Consider the following 18,245-nt stretch of genomic DNA (forward strand, 5'->3'; position numbering starts at 1 on the left):
CATAATTAGGAAACACTCAACCTCAGAGAAGCGTGCAGGCTAGTACAAGCAGAGCCTCATTAGAGCTCATGTACCTGACATCTCTCATGGTGTCCTCACTTTACCCTGTGCAGCTGCCGACGGCGTCCTTGTAAATTAGTCTCTGGGACTGAGGGTGGACAGAAAGGAAGCTGATTGAAGGAATTTTCTTTCTAGAGTGTGACTGGAGTTGCAATGCATGCAGCGGGCCTCTGAGGACAGAATGCCTCCAATGCATGGACGGCTATGTTCTCCAGGATGGCGCCTGCGTGGAGCAGTGCTCAGCATCATTTTACCGGGACATGGACCTCTGCAAGAGTAAGTGTCTGCAGCCCTTCTCTGTGCTCACCCAAGCTTCCATCTCTTCTGATTGCCCCTGTTCCGAGAAGGAGTCCATAGAAAATTTTCTTTATGGCTTCTTATCCGATTTCTGGTTTCTTTCTTAAGAGCTTTTCTTTGTAATAATGAAAATGTCCCCTCTTTCCTTCTCCTATGCCCCAACTTGTGTGCTAAGTTGCTTAAGTCATGTCCAACTCTTTGCCATCCCATGGAATGTAGCTTGCCAGGCTCCTCTGTCCATGGGATTCTCCAGGATAGAATACTGGAGAGGGTTGCCATTTCCTCCTCTAGGGGGTCTGCCCAACCCAGGAATCTAACCAGTGTCTCTTATGTCTCCTGCATTGGCAGGGGGGTTCTTTACCACTAGTACCATCTAGGAAACCCATGCTCTAACACAACATTTGATAATTTCGAAGTCCACATGGGAATCTTAGGGGTATATGGCCACACAAACAGGTATGTTTTGACCATTAGTTTTGGATTTCCTTAAAAATTGAACAGTGCTGTGCTCCAGATGGAGGAGTCAGTGTGCTCTGATCGTCTGAGCACATTAAAAGACAAGATTATTCCACCATCTGCCTCCCACAAGCCTCCGAACACCATATGTATCTAACTGTCACTTTACTCTGGTCCAGTACCTGCTTCAGCCTTAATTTACCACCACACAATCTTCATATCCTGAAATGCCACCCAGAGTGCACAGGCAGCATTCCTGGGAGCATCCTTGGGTGATACTCTGATAACTGACCAGGCCAGCCAGGAAAGACTGACACTCAGAGAAGCAGTGCAGATAGCCAAGGACTAGACAGTATTGATGATACTAGCTTGCTGTTCTTCAGTTTCTAAGTCATGTCCGACTCTTTGCGGCCCCGTGAACTATAGCACGCCAGGCTCCCTTGCCCTTCACTATCTCCTGGAATTTGCTCAAACTCCTGTCCATTGAGTCAGTGATGCCATCATCCAACCATCTCATCCTCTGTTGCTCCCTTCTCCTCTTGCCCTCAGGCTTTCCCAGCATCAGGGTCTTGTCTACTGAGTCAACTCATCACATCAGATGGCCAGAGTATTGGAGCTTCAGCTTCAGTATCACTCCTTCCAATGAATATTCAGGGTTGATTTCCTTTAGGATTGACTGGTTTGATATCCTAGCTATACAAGGGACTCTCAAGAGTTTTTCCCAGCACGCAATTGGAAAGCATCAATTCTTTGGCACTCAGCCTTGTTCATGGTCCACCTCTCACTCACATCCATACATGACTGCTGGAAAATATCTATCAATTTATAGTCTGCAGAGTATTTTTCATTGTGTACGTTGGCCTATATCCAAAGAGCTGGGTGGAGCAGTGTGTTTTCTTTCCATTTTACAGGAGAGAATACTGAGGCTCAGAGAGATGCAGTAACTAGTGCTAAGTCACCCAGTCAGTCAGCACAGCAGTCACAATCAGAAGCCTTGCTTCCTGATTCCCAGTCTGCTGCCTGGCCCAGTAGGTTGCCTGGCCTCACCATGAGGGCCAGGAGCCGCTTGGAAAGCCACACACACTCCTGTCAACTTGACTTGTGTCTTTCAGGCTGCGAGAGCCACTGTCTCCAGTGCCAAGGTCCCCATGAGTGCACCCGCTGTGAAGAGCCCTTTCTCCTCTTGGAAGCCCAGTGTGTCCAGGAATGCGGGAAGGGTTTCTTTGCAGACCACACTAACCACAAATGCACAGGTGAGTTGGAGACTGTACTGCATTCTTGAAAAGAAGTGAGGGCATCAAGGAAGTCGGGGAGTCGGGTGTGTTGATTCTCAGGTAGCCAAGGAGAATCTGAATTAGGAGCAGAATGAAAACCCAGGGAGTTTGGCCTAAAGTAATTGATGGCTTCTTGTGCACCCCTGCCAATGGCTGGCTAAATAGAATGTGGAAGTGCAGACCAATAATTCTTTTGCACAAATCAATGTTGTCCCTAAAGGTCTGCATGGAAACGAAGCCAATGTTTCATGGAATAGAAAGCTTATATTGAACTAAGGTGAGGTGTCCATTAAGAGTAGGTCAGCCCTATTAACATGGGGCCAGGGTTTTCAATGTGTACACTAAATTACCCGTTGACCTTGTTATTGCCACTATATGCTTGATGCATAGAAATTTTGGGAACATTTTCGTCAGATATGTTGAACTTTTATATTAAACCCAAAGTCTTAATCTCCTTGTCCATTAAGTTATTCACAAGAGCTTCCTCAGTTTGTTCTCATCATTTCTATCAAAACTTGGTACTGTGTTGTTATTGTTAAGTCCCTAAGTTGTGTCTGACTGTTTGCAACCCAGTGGACTGTAGCTCACCGGGCTCCTCTGTCCATAGGGTCCTCCAGACAAGAATACTGGAGTGGCTTGCCATTTCCTTCTCCAGGGAATCTTCCCCACGCAGGTATCAAACCTGTGTCTCTGGCATTTGCAGATGGATTCTTTACCACTCAGCCTCCTGGGAAGCCCATACTTTAAAGGATAATTAATACTTAATGATAATGCCTTTACCCAGGCATGGCATTTTACATTTTGCCAAATTTCCTTCATCTGCGTTATCTCATTTAACATTCACAATCCCTTGGTAAAATATGGCAGACACTATGAATCCTGTATTTCAAGTGGAAAGAAAAAAAGGAGGCTTAAGAATTAGCCAGCACAACCTAAAATCAGATATTAAACTCAGATTTTCTGATTCAAGACTTTAACAGCTCAGCTGAGGAAGCAGAACAATAAGCAGTAAACACTTGATTTATAGACGATAATTGACTTGATTCAAAGAAATACTCTATGGTCTTTTTAAAAAGCTTGCTTTCCCCATATATTTAAAATAATAATAAAAGTAAGAAAAGCCATGATAGTGGTACATTTGAGTTCTTTCGTTTGCCCAGTACTGTTCTGGTCGCTTCTCATTATGTAGAGCACCTGTGATCCAACCAACAATCAGTGCATTAGGTGCTGTTATCAATACTATCTCCATTTTTAAGATGAGAAAATTCTTACAGCACAGGCTGTTAAGACAACTTGCCTGAATTCAACAGAAGTTAAGTAGTAGAAAAGAGGAATGATACCCCAACAGGATTTATGCTCTTAATCCCTAGAAACTGCCTCCCTCACAAGTCAGTATGGTTAACTTTTTAAACAGTCCAGTTATGTGCAACATGTTCAGGTCATAGCGTGTAAAGCAAAGGTGCTCCTCCCTGTTCACTGCCTTTCTGGGGTAGACCAGCTGTCTATGAAATTCTATAGGAAATGGTCAGAACTCTCTTCTGCTGCAGCTAGGGATCAGATGTTGCTGTGCTTTCACTCTTCGTTTCTTTGTCACTGGTGGCCCTCGCTGAGTGCCTGTGCCTTCATCCTGCCTGATTTGATGTGTCCTGTCTTTGATAGCCTGCCCTAAGGGGTGCTTGCAGTGCAGCCGCAGAGACTGGTGTCACCTCTGTGACCAGGGCTTCTTTCTGAAGAGTGGTCTTTGTCTTTCCAACTGTGTTCCTGGCTTCTCCTCCCACTCTTCTAATGAGACGTGTGCTGGTAAGTGCTTCTCCCACAATGGCCTGGTGAAATCACCTGTAATTTCTCCATGCAGAGGCTGAGTCTGCTGATGCAGTTGGCCCATGTGAAGTAAAATGCAGGCTTCCCATTCTGGGAAAAACCTAGGTGCTCCTGTAAGGGACTTATTTAGAGACAATGAAAAATTGGGAGAATTCAACTTCTAAGATCTTTGGAAGGGAAAAAGAAGTAATTTGCACTTTAAAAGTCACAACTATCAGATCAGAAATTTGACATAAAACTTATTTATGTCCCTGAACTACAGCCATGTTATAGAACATTTTATATATATGTTTATATTAATAGATATAATTTATTATATTTTTATCAACATGTAGAACTAATTATGGCCAGGTGCAATGATGTATTCTTTGTGCACACTGGAGATAAATGATAAATAATTAGTGAATGGTGCCTAATTAGGAGCCTGCCCCCTTAGGTTCACATATTGGAAGTAGATGGATTTCAAGCCACTCTGTGTGCCATTAAGAATTAGGTAACATGTTAAAGAAATGGAACTAGTCTTGTCTAACACATCAGTGCACATTTTACCTTAAACAACAAAGAGGATAAAATTTAAATTCAGGCTTAATTTTGGACCCCAAAATTTTTACAGGTGAATGAAGATTGGGAGTTCTGAACATTTCTTGGCTTTTGAGTGTCCTTCATCAATAACATGAATCATGTTTTATCACCTGCAGTCAATCATATTTTTCATCACTGTATTTCTGACCTCCTATGATATTAAGACTTCCCATGGGAAAAAATATCTGGCTTATTTTGTTGGGATCCTTCTGAAGCCCTAAGTACTTGAGAGTCAGCTTACCCCACTTGGGATGTAATACAAGTCAACTTGTGCAAATGAATTCGACTTTCATTGGAGTAATCTTACATTAGAAGTAGTTCCCCTGAAACTTGGCATTCCTAAACTGCCCTGTCTGTCCTACTTGTAAAAGGAAGCACTGCCAATTAAAGCTCAGGCAAAACAACTCGCAGGAGATGGGATGAATTCCACATCAAGGTCAGAAATCCTAACTCATCCGTCATATGTTTCCTGTGGACAGAGATCGTAAATTTTTAAAGCAATGTGTGTGTATATTTCACTTGAATTCTGAATGTAAGCCACTAATAATCCTGCTTCACTGTAGGTTAACTGGTGCTGTTCCTGCAAATGGTATCCAGCACTTGCCTCTCCTCTTGTCCTTGGTGGGTCTGATGGTCAGATATGATAGATGTGTTAAGAGAGGACTGTGTTCTCCAAGGTGGCAACCAATTAGGATTACCTGTGGAGCTTATGAAATGACCAAGGCCCCACCCCAGAACATCTTCGTTAGAATCTCTCGTGGTGGAGCCTAAGTATCAATATTGTTTTAAAAAATCTCTATGATTCTTTACTGTTATTATTGAGATATAATTCACATACCATAGAAATTACCCTTGAAAGTATATAATGAGGTTTTAGTATATCCACAATGCTACACAACCATTATCACAATCTAATTCTAGGTCATTTTAATCATCCTAGAAAGAAATCCAGTAACCATTAGCAATCTCTCTCTACTGACCCATTGCCTTAGCTCTTGCTGAACACAGAAAGCACAGTGCTTTCTGTCTCTGTGGAACTGCCTAACCTAAACAGTTCACATAAATGGAAGCATACAATATGTGGCCTTTTACATCTGGCTGCTTTCACCTGGCATGGTATTTTGAAGGTTCCGCTGTGTTAGAACATGTATCAGTACCTCATTTCTTTTTATGCTTGAATAATACTCCGCTGTATGCATATACCACATTTTGTTTATTCAGTCAATTGATGCTTGAATGGCACCCCACTCCAGTACTCTTGCCTGGAAAATCCCATAGATGGAGGAGCCTGGTAGGCTGCAGTCTATGGGGTCTCGAAAAGTCGGACACGACTGAGCGACTTCACTTTCACTTTCACGCATTGGAGAAGGAAATGGCAACCCACTCCAGTGTTCTTGCCTGGGGAATCCCAGGGATGGGGGAGCCTGGTGGGCTGCCGTCTATGGGGTCGCACAGAGTCAGACACGACTGAAGCGACTTAGCAGCAGCAGCAGCAGCAGCTTGATTGTTTCAGATGTTCCCACTCTTGCTTTTTGTGAATAACACTGCTATGAACATTGGTGTTAGTTTTTGTATGGACATATGCTTTCGATGGGCTTCACTGATAGCTCAGTTGGTAAAGAATCTACCTGCAATGCAGGAGACCTAGATTCAGTCCCTGGGTTGGGAAGATCTGCTGGAGAAGGGAAAGGCCACCCATATTCTGTCCTGGAGATTCCATGGACTGTGTGTATAGTCCAAGGGGTTGAAAAGAGTCAGACATGACTGAGGGACTTTAACTTTTACTTTTTATGCTTTCAGTACTCTTGGGTATATGCCTAGGAGCAGAATTTCTGGATCATGTGATAGCTTTGTGTTTAATTGCTTGAGGAATCACCAGACTGTCTTCCCAAGTGGCTTACCATTTTCCATTCCACCAGCAATATATGAGATTTCTAGTTTCTCTACACCCTCAGGAACACTTTATTGTGCTTCCTAAAATGGGTGTGAGATGGTGATATCTTGTGATTTTAATTCAAATTTCCCTGATGACTAATAATGCTGAGCACCTTTTCACGTGCTTATTGACCTTCCATATATCTTCTTAGGAGAAATGTCCATTCACTGCCTATTTTAAAATTGATTTATTTGTCATTTATTGAGTTGTAAGAACTCTTTGTGTATATCCTGGATACAAAGGAGATACAAATCCCTTTTCAGATATGTGATTTGCACATGTTTTCTCCTATTCTGTGGATTCTCTTTTCACTTTCCTGCAAATGTCCTTTGAAGCACAAATGTTTTTAGTATTAATGATGTCTGCTGTATCTATTTTTTTCTTCTGTCACTTGTGCTTTTTGTGTCATATGTAAGAAAGCATTGCCTAATTTAAGATCACAAAGATTTTCTCCTGTATATTCTTCTAGGAGTTTTATAGTTTAACACTGACACTCTGTGTTATTCTCATGCACGTCCATCCACTGGATTAGAAGGAGGTGTACGGAATACAGTAGTCTAGAGTTTCATCTTTGTATGAATCAGTTCTGAATCAACATTACCCTTCTGTCATGTATGACACTTTGCAACCCCATGGGCTGTAGCCTGCCAGGCTCCTCTGTCCGTGGAATTCTCCAGGCAAAAATACTGGTGTGGGTAGCCACTCCTTTCTTCTGAGGATCTACCTGACCTAGGGATCGAACCCAAGAACCCACATCTCCTATGTCTCCTGCATTACAGGCGGATTCTTTACCACTGAGCCACCAGGGAAACCCCACCTTTGTAGTTCTGAATGAGCATTACATGTATATTTCTTTTAAAAATGATAATAATAACCTAATTAGCGACTGTACCAAGCCTGACCTTTGGATTCGTATGTTTTCCAGGCAAAATACACACCCCTAGTCTTCACGTGAATGGTTCCCTCACCCTTGCAATTGGTTCAATGAAGCCACTGGATTTTTCCCTCCTGAATGTTCAAGACCAGGGTGGCAGGGTTGAAGACCTACTGTTCCATGTGGTGAGCACCCCCACCAATGGTCAGCTCGTGCTCTCAAGGAATGGAAAAGAAGCTCAGCTTGATAAGGCTGGCCACTTCAGTTGGAAAGATGTGAAGGAGAAAAGAGTGCGTTTCGTGCACAGCAGAGAAAAGCCCAGGTGAGCCAGGTTTCTGTTGTTTCCCTCCTGTCCCCTTCCCCTCAGTGCTCTGTGCTCCCTGCCCTCTGCCCCTCAGCGCTCTCCCTCCTCTTCTGGGGGAGATCGACACTCTGCAAGTGCCGCTTTCAGCTGCCTGTCATCATTTCACAGTAATTGCTCAGAGAGGGTGCTTCTGTTAGAGGCATTTTCATTTTATCACATAATTGTGGGTAATTCTCTGATGTGACGGGAAAGTTCCTAGTACAATTACCCAGTTTTTTTGGCCAGGGAGGAACAAAATCGCTTCTATACCCAGATGCAGCTGCTACTTCAGCATTAGGGTTCTCTGCCAGGGGGCAGGGCATGGCTGGAGGATGGGGTGCATACTTTTTAAGGCATTGTATGGTTCCTAGAATTTCAGAGTTGGAAGGAAATGAAGAGTCACGGTTAGCTTGTTATTATCCACTTTCTGGGACTAATTGTGGTTAATTTTAAAGCCTGATCCAGTTTTCTTCTGATGCCTAACACAATTCTGACTGTCTTCCTCCACCCAGCTGACATATGCTTCAGGAATGCAGCTGAGTGTTAACACTTACCCGAGCAAATTGAGCCGTATAATTAGCAGAGCAAATCTACTAACTAGAAATCAGGGAATGCACCCCAAAGATTAGCCTCTTGGATTATCCTTTACCCTGCTCTGCTTCATTAGTACAACCTGTTTCAAAGTGGACTCTATATGTAGATAGGGCGTTGAACCCTGTGGAACAGTGATAAAGGAAGCAGTGAATATTTTCTACTATCACCACTAAATTTGAGAATTTTAAAAAATATTTAAGATCTGACAAGTGGGGAGAAAAGTAGATCACATGTTCCCTGTTGCAGTTCAGAGCCAGTGATGTTGGTAACCTCAAAAGACCCGTCTTACAGATGTAAGGACAACTAGTATTTGCTCACTATGACCCCACCACTGTGTTGCACACTTGATGTGAATTATGTATATTTATGTTCCCAAGCTACAGATAGGAAAACTGAGGCCTTGAGCATATATGTAATCTTGTCCAGGCCTCACAGCCTATGAGTACAGAGCCGAGGCTCCAACCTAAGGCTCTCTGATTCCACACCCCATGCCTTCAAACTCAATGATTTCTGCCTCCTTAGTAGTACTTGGGATAACAGGTAACAGGTATGCTTCCATCCTCCAGGGGCAAAAGTTCATTGTTATAGGAACGTATTGCTCCAGAGACAAGAGCTTAAAACTCTGGTGTCTGATGCCATAGAATCCCTTTGAGTTCTGTATTCTCCATTCATTTTCTTTCAAGTATAGTTCTTCAGTGTTTGCATCGCACGTGCACAGACACACATGCACAGCTCCATACCTGTAGTCATACGTCTCAGAATCACTTGTGAAAAGTGTGTGAAGTCTATAAAGATCCGTAGACAACCAAAGTTAAACCTCTCCTCTGTTTAATATCTTTAATCCCTTATCATTGATTTCTTTCCAGGGTCAGCTTTGCACCCTTAAACAGGACAAAGAGTGGCAACTATTTTACAGAGATTTCTTTCAGTACTCTTTTTACTTTTTAGTACTCATTTTATAACATTGGATTTCTTATCTAAAATTTTTTTAAAGAAAGAATGAGAGGAAAAGTGAAACAAGATTAGTAGGAACTCACAGAAAAAGGAAATTATCTAAGTTTCTGGATGATACAGAAGCTAAAGGGGCTACCTGCCGCATGGGCTTATGGTTGTTTTCCTCATGGACATGCCCACTAGGATTCTTTAGGATTGACTTCCTTTGGGCTGGAATTCCTCTGTGGAGTGTGAGATGACTTGGAAATATAGTCCTAGTGACCCTGATTAGCTGGCATTGCAGAGAGGCTGAACACAGTTATTAAAATCTAAGGGCCACCAAAATCGTTTTTCCCCAGGAGGTTGCGGGTAGCCACCCTTTCTATCTGCATTCAGCTGCTTCGTCACCTATATCCTCTTGAAGTCTGGAAGTAGGAGGGGAGAGGGATAGGATTTGAATGGAACCAAAAATGAAAGGAAGGGTAGAATGAGAGGGAAGACAAGAAAAATCCGATTTATTGAGGTATAATTTGCACCTAATAAAATCCCTCATTTTAAACTATACTGTTCTATGCATGTTAACAAATATATGTATAGTTTTGCAGTCTTGAGACCTCAAGCAAGATATGAAACAATCTTGTCACCCTGTCCCCATCTTCTTTTTATAAGCACTCCCTTCCCCACAGTCCCTGGCAAATACTGGTCTGTTTTTCATTCTTATTGTCTTGCCCTTTCTGAAATGTCACGTGAATGGACTCATACAGTATGTAATCTTTTGGTTCTGGCTTTTGCCGTAATACTTTTGAGATCCATCCACATACTTTCATGTTTCACTAGTCAGTTCCGTGAATGCCTTTTAAAGAACCTTTAAAACAATAGTTTCTATAGTAGGCCAGAATTCAAAACTCCCATAATATGTTAATCATACATCTTACCAGCACAAAGTGAGTTCTGAACTTGCTTTGGCTTTGAAGGTGGGTAACTCCCACCTTTCCTGCTAGTAGTCTTTGAAGCTGCTGAGACAACACTCTTTTACAGGAAATAAAAACCGCAGCAAAGAGTGAGTCTTATTTTATTCTATTAATTAGGACTCTTTGATTACAAGTAACGAGAGTCAACTTGAACTAGATTAAGCAAAATTTTAAGACTTGTTATAACACTGCAGGTATGGCTCAGATCTCAGACTCATCAGGGACCACTGCGCTTTTAGGGCAAGCCCAGGAGTTAGAATGGGAAATGGGAAGTAGCTCTCAGTTCCTCCTCTCATCTCAGTTACTTTGCTGGAAGGCGACATTCACCTCTCTCCTAGAGACCAACTTGCTCCACTTTCTCAGCAACATGGTAGACTGTGGTTCCGCCTTAGTCAAAGGAGGCTCTCAGGCCAGTTCCAAATTTCCGGGGAAGCTGGAATCCATCATTTTTCCCTAGTCCAGGCCACAGTGAATATGCTTGTGGCTAGAGGGAGGGGTGGGCATAGAGTCATGTAATATAAACACTGCAAAATGGATAACAGGGTCCACTCACGTGAATTGGGCAGTGGTTGGAAAGAGAATTCACAGGGAAGAGGGAGTCACTGAGAACTAGTCAAAGACTGTGAAAGATTCCTTTCCATTCTGCAGCTTGATCATTAACCTTCAATGTATCACTAAACAGTCTTGGCCTAATGACTCATTTTTCAACCTTTTATATATTCTACTTATAAAAATCCAAAAAAAGAAAAAGAAACACTATTATAATGAGATAGAAGAATATACAGTGCTTTTACCTGCATCTCACTATGTTAATCTTTATGGGCTCCTTTCTAGTTATGGCATGAGTAGTATGTTATTGTAGTGGTTTGATCCAAATTCATATATGCACATAACCTGAAAATATTTTTAACGCTTGTCTTTCTAAAGACCAATTTAATGATTATATTGTCTCATTCTTTTCTTGGGGGCTTCTTTCAGGAAAGGTTACTTTTCTCTGAAAATTAGTGACCAGCAGTTCTTCTCTGAGCCACAGCTGATCAACATACAAGCCTTTTCAACACAGGTAAGAAAACGCCATACAGTTAATAATTTCACATGCCTACTGATGGGCTTCCCAGGTTGATTAGTGGTAAAGAATCTGCCTGCCAGTGCAGGAGATGCAGGTTCGATCTCTGGGTTGGGAATATCTTCTGGACAAGGAAATGGCAACCCACTCCAATATTCTTGCCCGGGAAATTACATGGACAGAGGAGCCTGGTGTTGCAAAAGAGTCGCACACAACTTCATGACTAAACTACAACAACAACTCATTCTCAAGTACAAGTTCAGATTTTCTGTAGTTTTAGCAAAAATGATTGAGCTGAATTGATTGTTCCTTAGTTTCCTCTTGAAATGCCACTGGAGTAATTTTTTTAGTATTTGTGGGTCGTAACAACAACAATAATTACTACTACACATATAATGCTCTTCTTCTGTTGTTCCTGTAATTCTCATGCTAGCCCTGTAAGGTATTATAAGCCCCAATTCACAGGCCAGAAAACTAAGTCCCAGGGAGGTCCAGTAACTTATCTATGGTGATGTAGCTAACAGAGAGCCAAGATTTGTGCCCAGTGAATCTGGTTACACAATTTGTGTTCTTGACTATTAAACTATACCTTACTTTTCTATACTGAATCTGATACCAGCCCTTCACAATGATCTGAAGCTGTACCAGTTGTTAAGACTTTCCTATCCCTAGGTAGAGAAGTTTGTTTTGTCTCAATATTTCTCTCTCCAGGATATGGAACTATGTTGGCCTCTCTTGCCTATCGTGTGGCCGAACTGCATTTAATTCAGTTTGCAGGAGTTAGAGGACCTCGTGCTTAGTCGCTCAGTCCTGTCCAACTCTTTGCAACCACATGGACTGTAACCCTCCAGGCTCCTCTGTCCATGGGATTCCTCAGGCAGGAATACTAGAGTGGGTTGCTATGCCCTCTTCTAGGGGATCTTCTCAACAACAGGGATCGAACCCAGGTCTCCTGCATTGCAGGTGGAATCTTTACTGTCTGAGCCACCAGGGAAGCCCGAGAACACTGGAGTGGGTAGCCTAACCTTTCTCCAGGGGATCTTCCCCACCCAGGAATCAAACCAGGATCTCCTGGACTGCAGACCAATTCTTTATCAGCTGAGCTACCAGGGAAGCCCTGGGAGCTTTCTTAAGCCTTATTAAGGATCTACTTAAATGAGGGTCCACTGTGGTCGTCAGGCTAACGTAAGCCAGAGGAAATCCTGGAGGATACTATAAAGTTCAGTGTGATGGCACTTCTGGTCTCATCGTGCATCTCTGTTACGTTGTACTTATGTGCTCTGAGACCCAGGGATTGGAGAATTGAAGAGCTGAAATGTGCAAAGAGAGGAGGAAGATCAATATATTCTGACGTTGTGAACAGTGAGAGACTGGGGTATCAGCATGGGGGAACTTGAACTACCTAAATAGTAGATCTAGGTAAGATCAAGGAAGGATATGAGATCATTGTTTTTAAAACTGTTATTTTTATATTTTTGGTTCAAAAGTGAAAATACCATAGACTTGACCCAGAAGTGGCTGCCAAATGGTATTCACAGCCAAGCTCAGCGATTCTTAATGGCATTCTCACTTCAGTGATGACTGAAGTTGCGGAATGATTAGAAATTGATATTAAATTAATTTGACCTCTGGGTTGGGCTAAGAGTGTGAATTTTGTTTTAATTAAACAAAAATGTAATCTCTGTAAATATGGGTCAGAGTGCTACCAAGCCTCGGGATTTACCGACTTAGATGTTTCTCAGTATTTAAGCTCAGATGTTCTGTTTTGTTCTTTTTGTTTGTGCTAATATAGTTACTCTAATTAGGCGAATAAAAGATGGGTTGGTTTTGGTAAGTGACTTCGTAATCTGAGATGCCAAGTTGCCATGGTTCTCTGTTCTTTGTTTGCTTTCCCCAAACCAATTAAGTAGACAGTAAAGGCATCTTTTTATTTATTACATGAGAAACTTTTATCATTTTAACTCTTTAAAATGGAATTTTAGAAATTAATTTTAACTTATTTTTGTTTCTTTACAGTTCTGTGATATTTCAAGATGATTTTGAACCTCCTTGAAATTTTCTTACATGAGTTAATTTGATCTTTTTCATTTATAGATTTTTGATATCACCTTTGACCTCTTCTCTTTCGGACTCTGAGGGGCCACTCATTCCCATGTATAAGATTGCAGCTTTTGAAATCTCACTCAGGAATCCTGAGGAGTAGCCATCTTCTCATTTCATATTATGTGATTATTATAGAGATGCATTAGTTAGAAATTACTTTAATAGATATTGAATTTTGCAGGAGGCCAGGGAGGGTATTTTTAAAAGAAAGCCATTTGGAGTCAAGAAGGCAGTATGAAAAAGTCCTAGATGGTTTAATTTCAAATGATATAAAAAACTAAGATAATGTTTTCTTTGGCCTCTTGCCTGTTTTTGTTTTTTTTTTTCTGTTGTGGTTCATTAAGTTTTATCTCTTGAAAGAACATTTTATCTGCTTACTGAAGTTGGTCAGGGGAAACCTGATAATCTTAAGGAAAACACATTAAAATTTGCCACATGGATTAGCCAGGTGGTTGCCTTACACAGACCATGATCTTATCAGGCTTTATAACCTGAGTTGGGGTGGGTACCTTCAAAATATGGATGTGACAGCTTGAAGAAAATTACTGAGAAAGACCAGAATAGCAGGAATTCACAGTGAAGTGTCTTACTTCAAGTCAGCATGCTGCAACATAGCCTGGAGTGAAATACACAATTCCCAACACAGATGCCAAAATTCCATACCTCTTGCTAGTCCCCCTTTCCCTCATTTTTTTACTGAAGCATAATTGAGTTACAATGTGGTACAAATCTCCGCTCAGAAAAGTGATTCAATTTTACACATTTATAGTTCTTTTTGAGCTTCCCAGGTGGCTAAGCAGGTAAAGACCCTGCCTATCAATGCAGGAGACACAGGAGACGTGGGTTCGATCCCTGGGTTGGGAAGATTCCCCTGGAGAAGGAAATGGCAAGCCACTCCAGTATTCTTGCCTAGAAAATCCCATGGACAAGAGGAGGCTGGTGGGATACAGTCCATGGGGTTGCAAAGAATCGGACAAGATTAAGCATGCACACGTGGTCACATTCTTTTTAAAACTTTCTCTTCCATTATGGTTTTTCCTGGGAGATTGGATATAGTTCCCTGAGTTATACAGTAAGACCTTGTTATTCATCCATTCTAAATATAATAATTTGCATGTGCTAACTCCTAATTCCTAGTCTATCCCTCCCCTTCCCCCTTCTCTTGGCAACCACAAGTCAGATCTCTATGTCTGTGAGTCTTTGTAGATAGGTTCATTTGTGCAGTATTTTAGATTCCACATGTAAGTAGTATTGTATGATATTTGTCTTTCTCTAACGTTTATGTACACATCTTCTTTACCCATTCATTCATTTGTTGATGGTCATTTAGGTTGTTTCCATACCTGGACTACTGCGAAAAGTGCTGTTATAAACATAGGGGTACATGTATCTTTTTGAATTATAGTCTCTTGAATGAAGCAACTGAGTTCCCTAACACTGATCTCAGTTGCAATGCAGGGGATATTGTGTTAATCAAGACAGTGGCTTGAGAAACCTCCAGAACCAGAGGTGTGAAGTAACCTCCTTTGCAGTGCTTACTATGATGGACGGCACCTCTAACAAATGCTTTGACTATGCAAGAGTTTGGCATTTGGTAGGAGCATCTAGATTTCCTTAAAAAGCACAGAAACAGCAATCAGGCTACCCACAACTGACTTCTGGTCCGCTGGATTGTCCTCTATTTCCCTGCTAATAGTGCCTTCTCTCTTCCTTCCCTTCAACTCCACAGGCCCCCTATGTTCTGAGGAATGAGGTCCTCCATATCAACAGAGGAGAGAGGGGAACCGTTACCACCCAGCTGCTTGACATCAGAGATGATGACAACCCACAGGATGTGGTGACTGAGGTGGTCGATCCTCCACTTCACGGCCAGTTGCTCCACACGCTCCAGTCCCCCGCGGCCCCTATCTATCAGTTTCGTCTGGACGAGCTCTCTAGGGGCCTTCTCCAGTATGTTCACGATGGCTCAGATAGCACTTCCGACATCATAGTCTTGCAGGCCAATGATGGACATTCCTTCCAAAATATACTGTTTCGCATAAGGACCGTGCCCAAGGTAGGCCTCATTCCTAAAGCTACAGTTTCCTTGCACCTAGATATAAAGTTAAAGTTATATCAATGATGTTATTTTGCGATGTTTATAAATTTAAGACGCAGGTAGTTATTTATATATTCAAACATTTATTCAGAACCTATTATGGAGGTTCTTTTAGGACATTCAGAGATTACAAGAACACATTACTCAGTCTCAGGGGGATGGTATATATTTTGTGTGGAGCACCCTTGGTCCAAAAGAACTGTCCCCATGTTCTCTGCAAAAGGGACACTTCTGAACCTTTGTGTTGACTTGCTGCCACGAAAATACCTCATTGTCCACTGATTTTTTTGGCTTCCTTCCTGAGCATGATCATAAGAATCAATTAGACCCCTGTTCTTATCTGCTGTTTTAAAATGGCTCGTGTGATATGAAGCCTATAGTCAGATTATAATGAATCAAAAAAAGCTGAGTTCAGCCATCTGTTAGTCCAGCTGAAACAGGATAAGGAAACTCTCTCTTTTAGTAATCATAGGAATCCTTGGCCTAGCAGGTAGATATCCAGTAAAGAGCAGTGGTTCTCAGCTTAAGTCATCCCCATGCCACTTCCCTGGGTTTTTGCTGTATCCATGAGCGCCTGTCCTATTACTTACAGAATATTTTTATTTGAATCAACTTACTTTTTTAAATGGAGAAGGAAATGGCAACTCACTCCAGTATTCTTGCCTGGAGAGTCCCATGGATAGAAGAGGTTGGCCGGCTATAGTCCATGGGATTGCAAGAGTCAGACACGACTTAGCAACTAAAGCACCACAACCACCACTTTTAAAAAAAATAATTTTTATGGAGTATAGATTTATGATGTGTTAGTTTCGGGTGTCCAGCAAAATGAATTAGTTATACATATACATATATTCAATTCTTCGTTAAATTCTTTCCCTATGTAGATCATTACAGAGTATTGAGTAGAGTTCCCGGTGCTATGCAATAGGTCCATGTTAGTTATCTATTTTATATACAGTTGCGTGTATATCTCAATTCTAATCTCCTAATTTATACCCCCCTCACCTTTCCCCTTTGGTAACCATAAGCTTGTTTTCTACATCTGTGACTCTATTTCTGTTTTGTAAATAAGTTCATTTGTACCATTTTTTAAGATTCCACATATAAGCGATCTCATATATTTGTCTTTCTCTGTCTGACTTACTTTATTCAGTATGACAATCTCTAGGTCAGGTCCATTCATGTCCACCCATCAGGTCCATAAATAGCATTGTTTCATTCTTTTTTATGGTTGAGTACTATTCTGCTGTATATATGTCCCACCTATGCACAATGGTGCATATACCATATCATCTTTATCCATTCTTCTGTTGATGGGCATTTGGGTTGCTTCCATGTCTTAGCTATTGTAAATAGTGCTGCAGTGAGCATTGGGGTGCATGTATCTTCTCTAATTGTAGTTTTCTCAGGGTACATGCCCAGTAGTGCGATTGCTGAATCATGTCATAGTTCTGTATTTAGTTTTTTAAAGAACCTCCATACTGCTTTCCATAGTGGTTGTACCAATTTACATCCCCACCAACAATGTAGGGAGGTTCGCTTTTCTCCAGACCCTCTCCAGCATTTATTGTACGTAGGTTTTTTATTAATGGCCATTCTGACCACTGTGAGGTGATGATACTTCATTGTAGTTTTGCTTTATATTTCTCTCATGATTAGTGATTCAACTTACTTTTTTAAAATCATGACTTCTTCCTAATAAATAGCACTTGTGAAATCCTGGATTTAATGTGGAATTAAATTTTTTTTCCAACTTATTAAAATTAATACATAGCCATTTTAGACAATTTCATCCATGTACAACATAAAAGATTTTGGATACTGCTAATAGGATGGCCACCACATTTAGGGAAATACAAATGGGCTAGCCCATGCTAATCAAAAAATATTTTCAAAGTCATGTATTACTTGATGATATTTCACTCGAAGCTCTTTTCTCTGTAAAAGCAAGAATGACTCTTTCCCATGATGGCAGGTTGGGAGACTTATCATTTTTTTTTATAACTTCTCATTCCAAATATCAGCACCTATTGAAGTGTCACTGATGATTAGCTAGAGAGATTGATGTACTGAGGACAGTTTAGAAATCACTTGTCACTTTCTCACCAGCGATCACTTACAATTTGCAATTGATCCCTGTGAAGGTGAAGAGCTGAATCTAATATGGTTTGCCAGATGGTTTCTCAGTCTCTGGTCTCATTATTTGCAGCTGTTGAAAACAGTGATGGTGGGATGAGATGGGTGGGAGGAGGTGAAGGCTGATGATGAGATCGAGTTGGCAGATAGCCACCTTGAAGCTAATTCTAATTATCACCCTCTTGCAATTGCCCTGGAAAATGAGGCTTACTTCTGAAGAGGTGAAGTCTAGACAGACACAGGAAGTTTTCTGTTCTTCCTTCTCGGTTTCTTTAAGATTGTTACAGGATTTCAGTGCAACCCTAGCAGCCACCCTTCCTATCAAGGTTTCAGTTTCCATGTTTGGAGCTTAGTACAGTGTGTTGCACCATCATGACCCATGACTGAAGGGTATTTCTAGGATTTTAGATGTTTTGAATACCAAAACATGACAAAGAAAAACAGAATTTTAGTTTATAAATTAGGCTTAAGCATAGAACTTGAGAATCCTTATACTGCCTACAAGCTGGGAGTCATGTGACTGTCCTCCCCCCTCCCCCTTCCATGCCTCTATCTCCTGTAGTGCTGTGCTTACCTGTCCATCAGGTGAGCTAATGGCTTCTAAGCCAATAAGTTAGAAACGTGAAACCAGCCAGCAGAGCCCCGGCAGCCATTAGAATGTATGAATAATAAACATGTCAGTCTCATCCTGAAGATGTTTT

The 18,245-nt window shown here is 41.4% G+C and overlaps 1 protein-coding gene across 1 annotated transcript in view; it reads left to right on the forward strand.

Moving 5' to 3' along the window:
- Nucleotides 1-18,245, forward strand: part of FRAS1 (Fraser extracellular matrix complex subunit 1) — a 508,994-nt gene that overhangs the window by 339,023 nt on the left and 151,726 nt on the right. Inside the window, exons 24-29 of the mRNA XM_052641724.1 lie at nucleotides 196-336; nucleotides 1,926-2,066; nucleotides 3,747-3,887; nucleotides 7,352-7,622; nucleotides 11,120-11,204; nucleotides 15,040-15,366. Of these exons, the coding sequence (XP_052497684.1) occupies nucleotides 196-336; nucleotides 1,926-2,066; nucleotides 3,747-3,887; nucleotides 7,352-7,622; nucleotides 11,120-11,204; nucleotides 15,040-15,366 (1,106 nt within the window). The remainder of the gene's footprint in view (nucleotides 1-195; nucleotides 337-1,925; nucleotides 2,067-3,746; nucleotides 3,888-7,351; nucleotides 7,623-11,119; nucleotides 11,205-15,039; nucleotides 15,367-18,245) is intronic.

Source organism: Budorcas taxicolor, chromosome 6, assembly GCF_023091745.1.
Source record: "Budorcas taxicolor isolate Tak-1 chromosome 6, Takin1.1, whole genome shotgun sequence".
Lineage (NCBI taxonomy): Eukaryota > Metazoa > Chordata > Mammalia > Artiodactyla > Bovidae > Budorcas > Budorcas taxicolor.